This window comes from Macaca fascicularis, chromosome 3, assembly GCF_037993035.2.
Source record: "Macaca fascicularis isolate 582-1 chromosome 3, T2T-MFA8v1.1".
In the NCBI taxonomy this organism is placed as follows: domain Eukaryota; kingdom Metazoa; phylum Chordata; class Mammalia; order Primates; family Cercopithecidae; genus Macaca; species Macaca fascicularis.
This window is the reverse complement of record NC_088377.1, coordinates 183,625,280-183,643,906: the sequence shown is the minus strand read 5'-3', so window position 1 is coordinate 183,643,906 and position 18,627 is coordinate 183,625,280. Positions and strand designations below refer to the sequence as shown.

The window sequence follows — 18,627 nt, the reverse complement described above, 5'->3', positions numbered from 1 at the left end:
AATTCCCATAGCAAGGTTAAAATTGGGCTACTAAGCCTAGCAATCCAAGGTAGAGAATGTGAACCTCTGATTCCCACGTGAAGCCGGGATCTTGAAGGAAGCTAACGTAATGCCAGTTGGAAGCAATTCTTGGCTTGCAAACAGAAGAGAAGGCAAATCATCTCTGGAGGAATGACACCCACATTTATAAGATTATGATAGCTTAAAGAAAATAAGATCACCGAGCACACAAGGTAATAAGTCAACATGAAAGAAAGTCAGCAAAGGTAAGTAACAATAGACTTAGATTCCCCTAAACATTTTAGATAATAAAATTTTCTAGCACAGAGTATACAACTATTATTGAAATGCTAACAGTATTAAGGAAGACAAAATCTTCTAAGGAGCAAAATATATATATATATATATATATATGTGTATGTGTATGTGTGTGTGTGTGTGTGTGCCAAACAAAAAAGGCTGACCACCTGGCTGTTAGTTTCAAAAAGAAATTCAAAGGGTTTCAGGAAGGATATCAATTCTTAAAGGACACTCCAGCCATGCTATACCTGGCCAGAGTGGTTGTATTTGGCTGCTGTGTGGGAAAGATGTAGCCTCCTCGAAGGTGAAGTCCAATTTTGTCTCCAGGAAGTTCCATCTCGACTTTTTGCTTCCTCCATCTCACTTGGTTTCCCTGATGCATGCAGATAAATCAAACACATTGGCATGACAGCATATTGCCCTCCACTGATTATCTATGTGCCAAGTGATCCACAATTCTCTCCCTTTTCCAATTAGTTGAATTATAGTCTAGCCAGGCAATCAAACAACAGAAGGAAAAAAATTAGGAATAACATGTTCTGCCACCAGTTGGGGGTTTGTGAAAACATTTATGCCATGCTGAGGCTATTTGATACATATTATATAAACTGATAGTTCTAAACAAATAATCCGATTCCTGACCAAGCTCACGTTGTCCATTAGGTCCTCCAATATTCATTTATGAGATACTATGTCAGCCTCTATCTTATTGCTGAATAAAGTATATGAAGGTATTTTTTCACATTTCATCATGACTGATGTTAGGGATTTAGGTTGACTTTACCCAGGTTCTGCTATGAAATTACAGAAAACACTACAAAAATACTCCTCAGCAGGTAGATGGATGTTTCTCTCTCGGGAAAGGTAATTTGTCTATGCAGCTGCAGCTACAGTCTTAAGGAGTAGAAGAAAAGTCAAAGCTACTCACAGTCTCGTAGTCATACCAGACAGCATCAGGCACATATGCCATCACTTTCTCTGCACCCTGAAATTAAAACAGTATAGTATCCCCTGAGGGAAATAAAATGGATTTCTTTTTATTATCTAGGGAACTTCTTAATCATACACAGAGAGGGCAGGAATGCCCTTTCCATCCTCTGTTATTATGCCTTTCTTCTGCTTCTCCTCTAATACAAATAATAGAAACTGTAACTTGGCAACCCAGAGAGAAATCTCAAATGTAGCCACATTAGGAATAATAATAATAATAATAATAAAACATGTGTGGTGATAAACATTCCACCTTTACATGATTATATCATTCAATTTTCCCAACATTCCCAAATGGTAGGTACTATTATTATTATTATTATTATTACACCTCTACAGATGAGAAGCCAGTACAACTGTCACCCCTGATCACACAGGCTCAAAGTGGTAGAGACAACAATCACATCCCGATCTGCCTGACTTTAGAGTGAGTGTTGGGACTGCTCCATCCTGTTTCTGCATCATGGAGCAAGTCAGGATCTGCTATGAGAATCCAAAAACAAATAGGACCACTCCTGATATAGTTTGGATGTTTGTCTCTGCCCAAATCTCATGCTGAAATGTAATCCCCAGTGTTGGAGGTGGAGTGTGGAGGGAGGTGACCGGATCATGAGGGCTGATTTCTCATGAATGGTTTACACCATTCCCTTGGTTCTGTCCTGGCGATAGTGAGTGAATTCTTATAAGATTTGGTTGTTTAAAAGTGTGCGGCAGCTGAGCGCAGTGACTCATGCTTGTAATCTCAGCACTTTGGAGGCCGAGGCAGGTGTATCATCTGAGGTTGGCAGTTTGAGACCAGCCTGGCTAACATGAAACCCCATCTCTACAAAAATACAAAATTAGCCGAGCATGGTGGCAGGTGCCTGTAATCCCAGCTTCTCGGGAGGCTGAGGCAGGAGAATCACGTGAACCTGGGAGTTGGAGGTTGCAGTGAGCTGAGCTTGTGCCACTGCATTCCAGCCTGGGCGACAGAGTAAGACTCCATCTCAAAAAAAAAAAAAAAAAAAAAAAAAAGTGCGTGGCAACTCCCCCCACTCTCTCTCTTGTTCCTGCTTTTGCTATGTGACATCCCTGCTCCCCTTCACCTTCCTCCATGACTGTAAGCTTCCTGAGGCCTCCCTAGAAGCTGCACAGATACCAGCATCATGCTTCTTGTAAAACTTTCAGAACTGTGAGACAATGAAATCTCTTTTCTTTGTAAATTAATCAGTGTCAGGAATTTCTTTATAGCAATGCAAGAACAACCTAACATAACTTTTAAATCTAGAGTTTCCAGTAGATGCTTCTAAACCGGTTGGGAACTTGATCGAGGGGAAAAAAAATTCTAGAAACAAAAATATGTAATTACCAGATGTCTAGCTTCTCAAAATCTAGCACACTCTCTTCAAGGCTGACTCAGTCCCAGATGTCAGAAATGAGTTTGGAATAAGGAGGAGAGAGGAATTTGCAGGGCAGCAGGAACAGAAGCGGAGATCCCTAGTGTATCTCTGTGGGAACACTTACTTCATCCAGAACTGGAGTGATGAGGAGGCCGGGCCCCCATAAGAACTGTTGGTGCACATCCCAAGTGCTGTTGTCCTCATAGAACCTGAAGACCAGAGAGACAGTTCACTGAGATTTGAGCCACTGCCAATGAGATTTATCGCAGTTCTACTCACAACCTGTTGAAAGCATACAGGCCGCCTGCCCGGGCAAACCTCCCAAATTATTCTGACACCTACTCAAGCCCCTCTGCACCCCAGGACAGATTCCCCTTCCCCAGCTTATGTCTCCTATTCTTCCCTCAGGATAAACAGATGTTTCTATCCAGTATGTATGCTAGGAAGGTCTCAGGCTGTAATTCTATTTTCCATATCCCTCCTTTTTAAAAAAAGTAAGTTGAGATCTAGATATCTGCATCAACATGGATAGAACTGGAGATCATTATGTTACATGAAATAAGCCAGGCATATAAAGACAAACATCACATGTTTTCACCTATTTGTGGGATCTAAAAACCAAGAATTTATGGATACAGAGAGTACAAGGATGGTTACCAGAGGCTGGGAAGGATAGTGAAGGGCTGGGAGGGAGGTCAAGATGGTTAACAGATACAAAAAAAAATAGTTAAAAAGAATGAGTAAAACCTACCATTTGATAGCAAAATAGGGTGACTATAGTCAATAATAACTTAATTGTACATTTAAAAGTAACTTAAAGAGTGTACTTGGATTCTTTATAACTGAAAGGATAAAGGCTGGAGGGGATGGATACCCCATTCCCATAATGTTCTTATTTCACATTGCATGCCTATGTCAAAACATTTCATATACCCCATAAATATATGCAACTTCTATATACCCACAAAAATTTAAAATTAAAAAATTAAGTTAAATAATCAATACATTTCATAACTTCAGCTGACGATCAAGAAACTGGATCTGATCATAAAATATACCAGATAATTTAACATTTTACTTTTTTCTCTTTCAGGATATCTGCCTTTTAAAAAGAAATTTCATGAACAGACAAAAACTTCCCAAAGTAATGAATATATGATAGCTTGATATGTGCCTGAGGGCCTCATATGTCACCCACATAAGGGAGTTGACTGTATTTTGACAAGAAAATGCTTTTAAGTGCCTTGTTTTAGAATTAAATTAGAGATGTTCATTGCCTGAGAAATAAGAATTCTGAAATCCTACAAATCCTTTATAATAGCCTCATTTGTATTTATATTATAGGCTCATTCCTATAGCTTGAACATAGTTCTGGCATTATAGCGCATTACAGACAAGACCACCACAGTCAAGACTTCAAATCGTTTGAATTAAGACTGAAGAAACTAAAGAAAAAATGATTTGCCTAAGCTATAGAGTGAGTTAGTGAGCGACAGAACAAAGAAAAGACCTATAGTCCCATGACTTTTAGTCTAATTCTCTCACCAAAATGGAACAGGCGAGGTTTACAAATACCAACTAGGTATTCCAGTTAGATACATAAATGAATAGAGATAGATAGATTACAGATATAGATATAGATAGATATGAATAACTGCCCGAATTGTTTCAGTTTTCACTCCGATATTTGATGATATAGTCAATGTCACTCCAGATGCATTAATAAATTAGAGGAGGTTAGGTGAACTTACTCATGCAAAAGGGGCCTGGCCACCGTGTCCCCTCGGCTGTGAGCACGGAAGAAGAGGGTGTATAGGTAGGGCAATAGAGTATAGCGGATGTTAAGGTAGTGCCTGGAGGAATTCAACAGCAGGGAGTCAGCTCCAAAGGAGGCAGGATCCTGGTCCTGGGAGGAAATAGGAGTTTGCAGTTGTGGTTTGGCTGCAGGGTATCAGAAGCACCTGAGAATTCCAGACCTCATTCATCACAACCAAGAATTTCCCTCCTGAACGACAGAGGCCAAGGTTGCAAACCTCGCTTCTGAGCAGTACCAAGTAAGGGTCTCTCCTTGGGTTTTCAATTCATCCTGCCTCCCTCATTCTTTAAGATTCCTCTCTTGGGAGGCTGCAATTTAAACAATTTTGAAGTATTTCCTTGTTTGCTTCTTATTTAAAAGCAAACAATGTAAATAAAGTGTACAGAAGTTTGATGAAAGACCTTTACAGACACACCATTTCCTTGAATGCAGCAGTAAATAACAGGCTGAGGCCATTGGACATTTCGATGATACAGCACAGGTTCTGGTTAATTGCACATGATGGTGCAAATCAGAGTAAGTGAAGACCAGGTAAGAGGTTGGTTCAGCAGATCTCTTGGCAAGGATGCAGACAGATCTAGTCCTAATGTACGCCAAATTCATTCTGACTCTATTTCCTAGGAGCCTTACCTTGAAGCCTTGGCCATTGTGATTTCTAGAAAATGGATAAAATGCGCCCAACTGCATCCACCGCCTACAGAGCTCCTCAGGGGCATCCAAGGCAAAGCCACATATGTCAGCACCCACCTGGAAGGACACACAGACAACAGGTATACCTCACTTCCTTCCACCACCCTCCTTTGCTTTCCACCAGGGACCTCCCAACTAAACCTTGCTTAAACTTCCTACTGAGAAGGCTAGGAGGGTGGTCAAAGTTCGGTCATAGCCTGTGTCCACTCTTGAATGCTGGATGACTTTGAGTAAGTTACTCAATCCTTCTGTGCCTCAATTTCCTCATTTTGTCAGTGAGTATTAAATTACTACACAGATATTTAGTAAATGAGTGAGATAATGAAAGTAATACACTTAACATACAAGAGCTTTTGGATGTAGAGTACCTAATAATACTGCTGATATTATTATTTTGACCTCACCACTGTCAGTATTATTTTTCTAAAGCCTAACTCTGACCATGTCACTCACCTATTAAAAAATCTCCAGGACTTCCTTGCTGTTCATTCTTTTAGATCTTTAAAACCTGGTTCCAATCCATCTTTTTAGCATCATTTCTCATTCCAGTCCCACACAGCAATCCTCATAGATATATCAAATAATCCCCCTTCTACTGTTTGTGCTCACTTTTATTTCTCAGTGTTAAAATGAACTTCCCCCCTCATTAGTCAGATGAAAAAATACTCACCTTTCAAGGTTAATCTCAAATGTCATCTTTTCCATAAAGTGTCTCTTGACTCCCTGCCTTGATTCCTTTTGTCCCTCATAATTTTGTCAGATAAAACTCTTTCTCGGGATCTCCCGTAACATTTAACTCATATGTCCCTGTTGGTCTTTTTACCCTAGTTTGTCATAATTATTTGTTTACACATATGTCTCCTCTTACTAAACTGTAAACCCTTAGGGCAAAGAGAAGGTACATCTTTACTATATTTATGCTTTCCTTCCCCTCTCACCATGCCTACTCTGCTCAAGACCTTGAACATTCTAAGAGCTCAATTCATAAATATGTTGGATTTAACTAAAAAATGCCAAAGCATGTAGGGTGCTGGTAATGTTATACTTCTTCATCTCGGCACTAAATACACAGAAGTGTTCAGTTGGTGAAATTCATCAGCTGTATTCTTAAGGATACATACACTTTTCTGTATAAAGTATGTTACACATGTTATACTTTAATAGAAAGATCAAAGTTACACCTTCTGTCTTCATAAGGCAGTACAGGAAAGAATGGTATGGTATCAAAGCCCTGCTGATGTGGATGAAACACATGCTCTCAAGACATTAAATTCCCAGCCATGGCAGGCAGGAGAGGGGAGCTTTGCAGCTTGGAAACTTTCTAGAATGAGGCTACCTGGGAATTCAGGTTCATAAGAGAGCTTGAGGTAGCAACTCACCATTGGGATGCCGAAAAGGTTGAACTCAAGGACGCCAGGGATGGACCATCGCAGGTCATCCCAGGTGGCGGTGTTGTCTCCTAACCAATGTGCTGCAAACTTGCCAGAACCCGCAAAGGTAGAACGGGTCAGAATGAAGCTTCTGTTATTAGGGAACACAGTCTTGGCAGCTCTAGAAAGGGAGAGAGATTTAAGGAGCCAGTGTGAGATCTTAGCTTGTCTCAGTCCAGGGGATACAGAAACAATACCAAAGACATTAAAAGTGAACAACCCACTCTCTTCCAACTCTCTTTCGGTACAATTAGAGTCCCTGTGGGGAGCATTCTGTATCATTAAATATGTTTTGTTTTGCTTTGTTTTGTCTTAAGAAATTTTATGCATTAGCCCCATAATCTCCAAGAATTAAAAACATATATATATTCTTTATATTCAATAATTAGCAGGTCGTAGCCACAGTGGTCTTACTCTGCTGTGGCAACCGCCATGGAGTAGCCATACAGATTGTGAACGTCATACTGCTTGCCCCAGTGCTGCACTGCATCCATACAGAGAGTCTTGCAGAACAGGTACCCATCCAGGACTCCTGAAACCAAAGCGGGATCAATCAGCGACAGCCTAAGTTGCACATTTCCTGCTCCTTGACTATCACACAATCCGACATGACAGCACCCCAGGCAGACACTCTTGTGGGCATCCTGCAGTCACACTGCTCCCTCACTATGAGAACGCTATCCACATGGAGTAGTTTCTCTGACATATAAACGAATTCTGCTGACTCACACACATCCTCCCACCCAAGCTCTCATGTGATTAGAGGCAGACACTCGGAAGCAAGAAGATTCAGTCAGCCCTGAGGTTCAATCTGAATTCTCCAAACTGAGCTAAGTTAAGTGGTCCAAGAATAGAAATGCTGAATGAAAGTGTAAATTAATTTCTGACTCCTTCTCTCCCCTGATCATGTATTTTAGAGAATGATTTCCAGTCTCTCCTGTATTCATCTGTTCCTCTCTGCTCCCACTGCACCACTCTGGTTGAGATCCACATTATCTGTGGACCTTAACTATTGCAGTAGCTTCGTCATGTCTTATTTACCTCCCATGTATCTATTTCTAGTTCACACTATATATTAATACCAGGTTCAAATTTCCAAAACCATCTGACTACTATGCTTCTCTCTTACTAAAAGACAAGTAGCTTCTAACACCAAAAGAATAAAATATGAACTGTTTAGCCTCTTATCCAAGCCCCTTAGCATTTGATTCTAACCTACCTGCCCCAATTTCCTCTCTTCCCACCATATTGAAGCCTTCAAAAGTTATTATCATCTTAGCAGTTTTTTCCTTTCTCAAGATATAATTTGTCCTTGAACCTCCAGCATTCTTTAAACTATGGCCGATCCTATGATTCCAAGGCCACACCCTAAGAGATAGTGTTGTCCAAAGTTCAGTCAAAGCTGGGTATCATCACTTTCACTGACTTTGACCTCCCAAGTCACGAGTTCTGTCTTTTCATCCTGTGGCTCAGTTCTTCACACTGTGGACATGTCAGACATGACCCTCACCTTAAGACCAAGGCTGTTTACCTGGTGCCTCTCTAGTAAACCCTGGCCTGCGGGTGTATATTTGAGAATGACATAAACTTACCACTAGCCTCTGGCCTCTACACCATATCCTCTCTAGATCTTCCCTAGAAATAGCTTTGACTGTAAGTAGAAGTATTACATTGCCCCTTTTGAATTTGTGCCTCTTTTAGGAAAGCATAGCATGTTTTTATTTTCCCTCCTAGTGTTTCCTTACCCACATTTTTCTTTTTCTATGCACACTTATGAACAAATTCCCTTGTCAAATTTTTCGGATCTGTCCTTATGAATTTATAATATGAAATACACATTGCTACTTTAATCTGCTGACCACCAAGACTTACTGGGAGTGAATGGGGGATTATTTAGGTTGTTTGTGGAACATCCTGAGACCGAACCATCAACAAAGTTGGAGACTTCATTCATATCCTGCAAGATGAAGAGCAAAAACTATTAAGAAAAAGTAACATGTTATCTTATGATGTACTGATGGTGTCTTTTTTTAATTAATCAGATAAATTATTACAGATATTTTAAGGGAGTATTTATATATATGGAATAGAGTGGGTGTTCTTGTCTACCCACTGAAGGCTTCATGAAGAAGGTTCTTAACATTTCTTCAAATAATATGCCTATAACTGTTGAAAATGAACAATTCCCAAACATATCAGGTGAAAAAAATTTCAATTTATATGACATGTTTCAACTTATACATTTTCCATATATCAAAATAGAACTGTAAATACATACACATAAAAATACATATAAACATATATACACGGAGAGAAAAGGAGGGAGAGGGCACATGAGGGTCTAGAGAGATGCATTCTAACATATCGATAATAAATGTCTTTGGTTGCTATAATTTCGGAGGATTTTTGCTTTTATCTTTTTAACTCTCTGTATTGTTTGAATTTTCTACAGTTCTGTTAGAAAAAGAAAAAGTTTCAACTCTGGAGCTCCCTAAATTTTGCTAACCCTCGGCTGGGTTACTTTCTTTCACCTGACATCATATGACACATTTGTCTTTTTTTTTTTTTTTTTTTGAGATGGAGTCTCGCTCTGTCGCCCAGGCTGGAGTGCAGTGGCCGGATCTCAGCTCACTTCAAGCTCTGCCTCCCGGGTTTACGCCATTCTCCTGCCTCAGCCTCCTGAGCAGATAGGACTACAGGCGTCCGCCACCTCGCCCGGCTAGTTTTTTGTATTTTTTAGTAGAGACGGGGTTTCACCGGGTTAGCCAGGATGGTCTCAATCTCCTGACCTCGTGATCCGTGCATCTCGGCCTCCCAAAGTGCTGGGATTACAGGCTTGAGCCACCGCGCCCGGCCGAGACATTTTTCTTTACCACAGGCATAATTTGTTCAAGCACCTGAGTGCTTTGGCTCTGATCAATTTGTTCAACATGTCCAAATGGAAGAGTCTTGAACTAGCAGTTGAACAATTTGTATACTTTGCAACAAGGTAAGGAGTACATGACCTGTTCTGAGTTCAGCTCATTCCTTTGAGGAAAGGAAAGGAAGAAAGAGAGAAAGAGAGAAAGAGAGAAAGAAAGAAAAGAAAAGAAAAGAAAAGAAAGAAGGAAGGAGAGAGAGAGAGACAGAAAGCAAGCAAGCAAGCAAGCAAGAAGGAAAGAAGGAAAGAAAGAAAGGAAAAAAAAGAGCTAGACTTGGGAAAAAATTCCTGAGTTTCCTTTCAGCTCTAACATTTTGATTTTTATTCTAAGCTATGTGTTTTAGTGAGATTATTTGAATAGAAAGATAGTGAATATTGAGAATGATTTATATACTTCCTTTCTTCTCCTCCTCCTCCTCTCCCTATGCTCCGTGACTCAAAGATACAGATATAGATACACACAATCTGAATATTTGTCACCCAATAATCCAAGTGTAAACAACTCACAATCCAGATTCCATCAAACTCCACTTGATTATGAAAAAGTTCAAATTCCTTTGTCCACCAAACAGCACAGTTGGGATTGGTATAATCAGGAAACACAGTTTGTCCAGGCCAGACCTTCAGGAGAAAAAGAAAAACACTGATAAGAGTAAATTAAACAAATACAGAATAAAATAAAGTACTTTGCAAAGAAATTCCTAACATGATCACAGCAACCGAGGTACCCAGGAACACATCCTATTTAGTTAGGAAGGTGCAGTGCTCAGAATATTTAAAATAAATGCCAGGGTCACTTGAAGAAAATGCATTTCAAAAAATGTTTAAGTCGTTAATGAATAAATGTGTGGATAAAGGCATTGTCTAACTTAGTCATCTTTAACTCTCTACACTTTTTTTGTTCTTAATTCTGGGAATAGTAAATGGGGGAAGAGCACTGTGTAAATTTCAGCTAGTCCATTATAAACTGTGGATTCTAACATCATTCACTTTTCTCTTTCTTTCCTGTCCAATTTCCCCCAGACCCTACACTCTGAAAAGGTCATCAGAGACCTTAGAAGTGAACAAGCAGATGACACCTTCCTGAAAAAACAAGGACAAACAAACATTTGAGAAAGAAGTGGGTACACTTGTCAAATACTGCAGGAAAATTGAGTAAGAAGAGGCATGAAACAGTTCCGCTGGACTTACCAATGAGAAAGTAATGGGTGTTTTTTGCCAGAGCAGTGTCAGGGAAGTGATGGGGGAAGAAAGGAGACCACAGTCAGGCAGAGTGTGTGGGAGGTGAGAAAGTGGACACTCAGTGTGTGAGCTGTTGTTTAAAGGGACTTGGCTGTGAAAGGAATCAAAAATCTAGGATGGCCGGCATGCACTTGGGCACGAAAGGGCAGAGGAGAATTTATTCCCAGAATATATAAATATACTGAAAAGGTACAATAAAACAATTACATGCACAAACACACACACATTCACACACCCCTATGCAGCCCCTCTACCAGCCTCCAGCCTTCCCCTTTAAGTTACCTCCCCAATGAGTGGAGTCACTCCATCTGAACTATTCACCCATATCTTCATATCTGAACCCCTGTCATATGGGCCATAGGGTTTACTTGAGGAAGAGTTGTTGGAGATGGCTGGATCCTAAAAAGAGGAAGAATACAATGAAGAAACCAGCTGGAAGCTGGAGGCACTGAAAGGAGACTGGGAACTTGGGGAGAAAGCAAAGGAGATGGGTGTATGAAACGGAGGAGCAAATGCCTAATTTGGAGGAAAGAGGGCAGTATGTACCACAATGATGACAAGCTTCTGTCCATTTTTGTGTAAGTCATTGACAAATTCAGGGAAGCCTTTAAAATTCACTGGATCATAAGTGAAGTCCCTTCTCTCATCCATATAATCAATATCAGCATGCTGAACATCCTGAAAGAATATATAAAGTCCACAATTAGCGCCTAGGAATTTCCATGGTAAAACGAAATCAAATTTTCACTGTGATTATTCAGGATAAACAACAACTCTGTTCTGGGCTCTAAACAGAGTTCTTAATCAGTTCCTGGAACCTGAGTGCCTCTTTTCCAATGGTGATTTCAAAAACACATGACCGGTTGGTTCTCTAGGGCTTGGCCTCATCCCTGCCATCAGGTTAACTGCATCATCCTATCCTTGCCTGGCACTCTGGCATTAAAAACCAATCAAGCAAACAACACCAATTATGACAAACCCCTAAGACGATCAGACATATCCACCTAAGAAATGACCTAAATTTCACCTTATTCACAAGATAAAGAAGGGAAGAGATTGTCTCCCACATCTCCCTCATTTTATTACCCCACGTTTTATTTTGTTATTTCACTTCTACCCCACATCTCTGCTGTTTATGCTATCCCAACTTTACCTGTATAAAGGTAAAGCCCAGAATAAAATGTACCCTTCTCTGCAACCTAGGTTTGTCTCCAAGGGCATAGAGCAGGGGAGAGAAGAAGATTATTCTAGAGACTACTGAGCTTTTCCCTTTGTATCTCTTGTTAAATTTCACACCCAATAGTACCCAATATCACAGGTACATTCAAAGTTAGCCATTCAAAGTACAAAAGGATTTTATTACATGTCCATACTATACCTTTTTGTTCACTTAAAGTGACAGATTTTAACATGTATACTGAACTCAGGTAATAGTGTTCAATTCCCTGTCTAAATACTCCCTTTCACATCTCACACCACTAGGCAGCAGTAATAGTCCAATTCTTTCATTTCCTGGATCGCTTAAAAAGAAAATGTCTATCTACATGTAAGGAAAATGGCATAAAAAGAGAGATGGCCACTATGATGTTAGAGATCTGGACTTGAAAACTAGTTCCTCTGGTTTTCTAATATTAAATGAGATTTCTAATCTTAAATGGAGTTTTGTGGGGTTTTTTTGTTTGTTTGTTTGTTTTTCCTCAAGACTGAGTCCAGCTCTGTCGCCCAGGCTGGAGTACAGTGGCACGATATCGGCTTACTGCAACCTCCACCTCCTGGGTTCAAGTGATTCTCATGTCTCAGCTTCCCAAATAGCTAGGATTACAGGTGCCTGCCACCATGCCCAGCTAATCTTTTTTTTTTTTTTTTTTTTTTTTTTGTATTTTTAGAAGAGATGGGGTTTCACTGTGTTGGCCAGGCTGGGCTTGAACTCCTCACCTCGTGATCTGCCTGCCTCAGCTCCCCCACATGTATAAAGCCATGTTGTGCTGGAGAATGAGTAGTGGGACCCGCATCTAGGCTCAGAGTGGATTCATTGACCCAAACATCTTCATCTGCCCTGACTTTCTGCTTCCCCCATCTCCTCAGTGTTCCTAGGCTTTTTGAATCTCAATTCCGTTAAGCACTTTCTTTTACACTTCATATTTATGAACTCTCTTTCTGCCAAATTACAAAATGTCTACTGAAGTTCGGTTTCAATCGTGAAATGACCACACTACAGAGAAAGGCAAATTCTGCTTATTCCCAATTTAATAGTAATCAAAATACCAACGTAAAAACACATGGACCTGAAACTTGTTGTATTATTTTTCACATCCATGTAGTCATGCAGTATTTGTTCTGTCATCAATTATCTATGCGGCCTTGATCATGTTATTCCCCCTGACAGCCTCAATTTACTGTGAAAAAAAAAATGATGCTAGCCCAGATGGCTCATGGTTCTTCCAGTAATATAATTATTTTGAGCTAAATTCATGGGGTCTAGAACTACTCCGCTTCCTCAATTCCTCTTTAAAACATCTGTTAAAACATAGGTAGGGAGACTGGGAATCTGCATCATTCATGACCTGACACTAAACCTAAGAAACTAAGAATTTAGACATTAAACCTTATGCCAGAATCTTAGAGGAATTTCTGAAATTATGATACAACTTTTATGGTAAGTTCCTGCCATGACACTTTTGAGTCAAAACAAACCAAGAACACGTGTAAGGCAAGAAAATCCCTACTGAGAAGCATTAAAATGCTACAATTCAAGCTGAAGAGACAAATGCCTTGAAAACTCAAATAAAAACACCTGTAAAATGTAGTCAATACAGTAAGCACAAAAAATGTTTACTAATAAAATACACGATAAGAAAAATAGAGACAAAAACAGATTACCTCCCAACACATAATTGTGGTCTCCTAGTCTATTTCATACTATAAAGAACTATGGTTCCTTCAAAAAATGATTGGTCCAACAAAAAAAGTCTAGTATTCTGAGTATCTAAAATTCCTTTCATTACCAAATAAATAAATCAATCAAACTCAGGGAGAGAAAATATAAACAGTTGTTCTTTTTCTTCAAGGGAATTTCTTTACTTTTGGAGAACTATTGAAAACCTTGCTTACATAAGGGAGCTGTGCTGCGCGATTTCTCTCCACGACTTCTCTCATGTTGTCTAAGGTTCCATATTCATAACGACTAAGGTGAAATCCAAGTGCCCAGTAGGAGGGAAGGGCTGGCCGCCCAATAAGCTGAAAGAAATATGTGAAGTGAAAATTAGCAAATACTCTGTTTTTAACAAAAAGTTTTTGAAGCATTGCTTTCAGAGCACCAAACATAGTCCATTTCCCAACGCACTGATTCATTCATGTTAGAATGTTAGTCTATTTTTCCAACCCTTCATAAATGTTTGAGGGTAGGGCCATGTTTGGGGCATCTGTATATTCTCTCCCCTTCTTATAACATAAAAATGCTATACAGCAAGTTTCCATTGCATATATGAAATCTGTTCTTTAATATCTGAAATTTGTAACAGCAGATTTTGTGGGTCACACTTGCACATGAAATTTACTTTTATAAAATATTTGCTGTTTAAGATTTCCTCAGTCACAATCTTGACATCCTAAGTTTACCTCTAGATATTCTTGAACAACTTGCTCTGGAGTGTTTCCCAAGAACACATAGAAGTCGAGAATGCCCCCAGTGGTGCGGTAAGTGATGGCTGGCGCAGGCTGAAGGACAACCTCTTGAAAGGTTAAAAATGAAGAAAATACAAATCAGAATTGATTACTGAATAGTAACTACCAAGTTTTAAAATAACGCAGGATCACTAACCATGTGAACATGAACAAAGTGACCCTAGTGTCTCACATCTTGAATACCAAGGGACAAACCCTGACCATCCAAGTCCACCCTCACAGCACATGGCAGCCAAGGCATTTTTTCTGCGACAGATTTTAATAATACTGACTGGAGTGTCTTAGTGCCTTGTGCCAGGCCCCAGGCTCTGGGGAAAAAGCAGCCAGGCTCATGAAGGGGTCCAGAATAAGCCACTGTGACATAAAAAAAAATTATTTTGGACTGAAGGCATTTAAGTTACTGAAATCCCTGATGTGCCTAAAAGCATAGCCTCCCAAAAAAACTCAATAAAAAGCAATTGTCATAAATCTGCGCCAAGGAGTACCTCTAATCTTTTCTGAGACAACAGGCACCATTCTCAGACAGACGGTGTCACAAGACTGTCTCATCCTCCCACCTATCTTCTAAGGGCCCATTTATCTTTCCAAAACGTCATTTGTTCTCTCCTAAGCGTCTTTCCTCCTTCCCTTTCACCTATTAATTAAGATGGTATAGAAGCCCCAAGTTCTAATCTCTGCTTTGAGTTACTCATCACTGAGAACTCCTGTGTGTATACGCATTACATGTGTAAATAAATTCTTTCTTTTCTATTGCTAGTCTACCTTTTTGCCAGTTTAATTTGCAGGCTCCCAAGAATTAACCCTAAGAGGTTAGAGGAAAAGCTTTTCCTCTCTGACTTTCACAACCACAGAACATGTCCCACCACATACCCCATCATTATTGTGAGAATATAATTCAACTAGACATGGACATAACTATCCTCAGTAAATCTCACATCAAACAAAAGCCAAACCAAAAAAAAAAAAGTCAGAAATTGTGCCATAAATTCAAAATCCCTCTATGTGCCAATCACCATTCTCAAAAGTTGTGTCATTACACTGATTTGTATCCAGGAATAAAATGCCTCAAGAAATATTGCAATGTACTCTCTGGTCATAGGAACAACTCATACAGAGTATCTAGGATCTTGTGGCCTTGCCCACTAAGTCTGACTCAACTTATTTTCTGGTTCCTTTCACCTAGCTAAAACTGTCCAGTCCTTGTATTATATTATCTCAGTCTATTCTTAGGTTGTTTGGCATTTCAAATACCTTAGGATCATCTAAGATTCTATTAGAATCATCTCAGATTCATCTCTTAGATGTCCTAGAATCATTTTAGATCATTTAGAGTGTTTCTCAGATATCTGTGTTGGAGAATCAGATCTTTATTTTGTTTAATTTCCATTTCACTGTAAGCTGATATTTTCATAAAACAACATGAAAATGAATTACTAGAAAAAGGTTCATGTGTGCATGTGGGGGCTACAGCACTGCTTACTCGCCATTTCTATACTCATCTTACTATAAACCTGAAACAATCTGTGACCCAGTCAGGGACCACACTTTGAGGAGCACTGATTGAATCAATGACTCTCAATTGAGAAGAGGTATCGATCAATACCCTATGTCCACCATCAATCCTGGCAGCTTCTGATACATCTTCTCTTCCCCTGTGGCAATTCATTGCCACTGGGATCTACTGACGAAAAGGCTGAGGATGGAGAAGAACACATTGGTGGAAACTATCTCAGAGTAAATTATAGGGAAGGGTTAGCTCCCTCAACTTGATAACAGAAAATATTCCGACAGAGGCCACCAGATTCAGGAAAATCATAAGCTAGGAGAAAATCCCCTACTCATGGCTACCATAGATCAACAGGTAATGAAGTAGGGATAGCACAATTAGATAATCTATATGGCCCTCCCTACACTATGTCTCAGTCACTCTTAAAGGGATCCATTCCTTTTATCATAGTGCTGTAAGAAAGGGACTGAAAATCACTCTTGCGCTTGTTTTTTCCATGAATAGTCCTTTACCCATGGCATTGCTGTTCATCAGAAACACCCCAAAGGACAATCCACTAGCATCTTCAAGACACAGGAAGAATGTCTGCGCACCATACAAATTAGTTCCGTTCTGCAGAAAGATAATTAAAAACCAAAATTTACAACCAAGAAGTCTCAGCACCACGCTGTGCGGTTGGTTTAGGAAATCAGTCCTAATCATGCAACTAATTGACAGGAAATTCATGGTCATCAAGACACATTTTTAAAAGATGGGGTCTGTATCTAGTTGATGTTAACCAAGTGAACTCGTGTTTTCTTACAGAATGAGCCAGCTATGATCATTCATCCAGAAGGAATGTGAAGGCTGTGATGTTTTTTACAAGGTAAGAGGATAGGAATTTTTAAAACGTAATTCAAAAAAGCTGCCCTCTCAGAGGCCTGTCTTAACCTGACTTAACCTCATCAGCAAAAGCTCCATCAATATGCCTTAATATGAATCAGGTAGCTAGATGGAGCTCTAGTCTAGGCTTGTCTTCGAGACTCCAGAACAGGAGTTCTCAACCTAGACTGCATGCCAGACCAATTAAAACAGAATCCCTGGAGATAGAAGCAGACATAGCTGTTATTTTTTAATTTCCCCAGATAACTCCAACATGTAGTCACATTTGATAACTATTGCTCTGGAAAAGTGTTTCTCAAAATTTGGTGTATCCACAAATTACATGGGCACCTAAATGCAGATTTTTTTTTTTTTTTCAGACAGGGTCTCACTCTGTTGCCCAGACTGGAGTGCACTGGCATGATCTTGGCTCACCGCAACCTCCACCTCCCAGGCTCAAGCAATTCTCCTGCCTCAGCCTCCTGAGTAGCTAGGATTACAGGTGCATGCCACTACAACCTGGCTAATTTTGTTTTTGTTTTTTTTTTTTTTGAGACGGAGTCTCGCTTTGTTGCCCAGGCTGGAGTGCAGTGGCACGATCTCAGCTCACTGCAAGCTCCACCTCCCGGGTTCACACCATTCTCCTGCCTCAGCCTCCTGAGTAGCTGGGACTACAAGCACCTGCCACCATGCGCGGCTAGTTTTTTTGCATTTTTAGTAGAGATGGGGTTTCACCAGGTTGATCTTGAACTCCTGACCTCAAATGATCCAACTGCCTCGGCCTCCCAAAGTGTTGGGATTACAGGCATGAGCCACTACTCCTGGCCCTACATGCAGATTTTAATTCAATAGACGGAAGAAGGGGCTGAAAGCCCACTTCTCTCACATGGTGGTTCCCCTGCTACATACACACTTTGAGTAGCAAGAATCTGAGGCTCCTTAATGAAACGATTGTCACCAACTATTCCTAGGTTAAGTTGCTCTGACTCAACAGCTTTTCTACTTTTCTGATAGGCATATGTACAGTACAGAGCCTGAGCTTAAAACTACACAGAGAAGGGATTAGATTCTTCCTCTGTTCTTACAAACTCTTTTTTTTTCCTTTTCTTTTTCTTTTTTTTTTTTTTTTTTTTTTTTTGAGATGGAGTCTCACTCTGTCCCCCAGGCTGGAGAGGAGTGGCGTGATCTCGGCTTACTGCAAGCTCCGCCTCCCAGGGTCAGGCCATTCTTGTTCTTACAAACTCTTTTGTCTTGAGCTATTAATTTGGCTTCTCTGGACCTCGGTTTTGTCTAACAAGAAATTATTATATTTTCTAGACTCTATGGCTAAATAAATATATATATATCTATATATATACACACACACACATATATATGTGTGTGTATATATACATATATATACATATATATGTGTGTGTGTGTATATATATATAAATTGTTGACTAACAAATTATTGCTGTAATCTCCTTTCATCCATCCATTAATTCTGCTTAGTCAAGAAAGCCCAGCCGGGCACAGTGGCTCACATTTGTAATCCCAGCACTTAGGGGAGACCAAGGCCAGAGGATTGCTTGAGTCCAGGAGTTTGAGATCAGCTTGAATAAAATGGAAAAACCAGTCTCTACAAAAAAATACAAAAAAAATTAGCCAGGCATGGTGACACACACCTTTAGTCTCAGCTACTCCAGACACTGAGGTGGGAGGGTCACCTGAGCCCAGGGAGGTTGAGGCTAAAGTGAGTCATGGTTGCGCCATTGCACTTCAGCCTGGGCAACAGTGAGACCCCATCTCAACAAAAGAGAGAAGAA

General features: G+C 40.0%; 1 protein-coding gene across 3 annotated transcripts in view; it reads right to left on the bottom strand.

The window, feature by feature from the left end:
- MGAM (maltase-glucoamylase) overlaps positions 1–18,627 on the bottom strand; it is a 246,667-nt gene that overhangs the window by 204,062 nt on the left and 23,978 nt on the right. For all 3 annotated transcript variants that reach the window (XM_065542689.1, XM_074036172.1, XM_074036173.1), the window contains 14 exons: positions 16,471–16,570; positions 14,386–14,498; positions 13,879–14,004; positions 11,314–11,445; positions 11,050–11,166; positions 10,033–10,146; positions 8,478–8,562; positions 7,020–7,137; positions 6,555–6,726; positions 5,116–5,232; positions 4,421–4,575; positions 2,794–2,878; positions 1,229–1,285; positions 549–673 (listed from right to left, as the gene is read on the bottom strand). In XM_065542689.1, the coding sequence (XP_065398761.1) occupies positions 549–673; positions 1,229–1,285; positions 2,794–2,878; positions 4,421–4,575; positions 5,116–5,232; positions 6,555–6,726; positions 7,020–7,137; positions 8,478–8,562; positions 10,033–10,146; positions 11,050–11,166; positions 11,314–11,445; positions 13,879–14,004; positions 14,386–14,498; positions 16,471–16,570 (1,616 nt within the window). The remainder of the gene's footprint in view (positions 1–548; positions 674–1,228; positions 1,286–2,793; positions 2,879–4,420; positions 4,576–5,115; positions 5,233–6,554; positions 6,727–7,019; positions 7,138–8,477; positions 8,563–10,032; positions 10,147–11,049; positions 11,167–11,313; positions 11,446–13,878; positions 14,005–14,385; positions 14,499–16,470; positions 16,571–18,627) is intronic.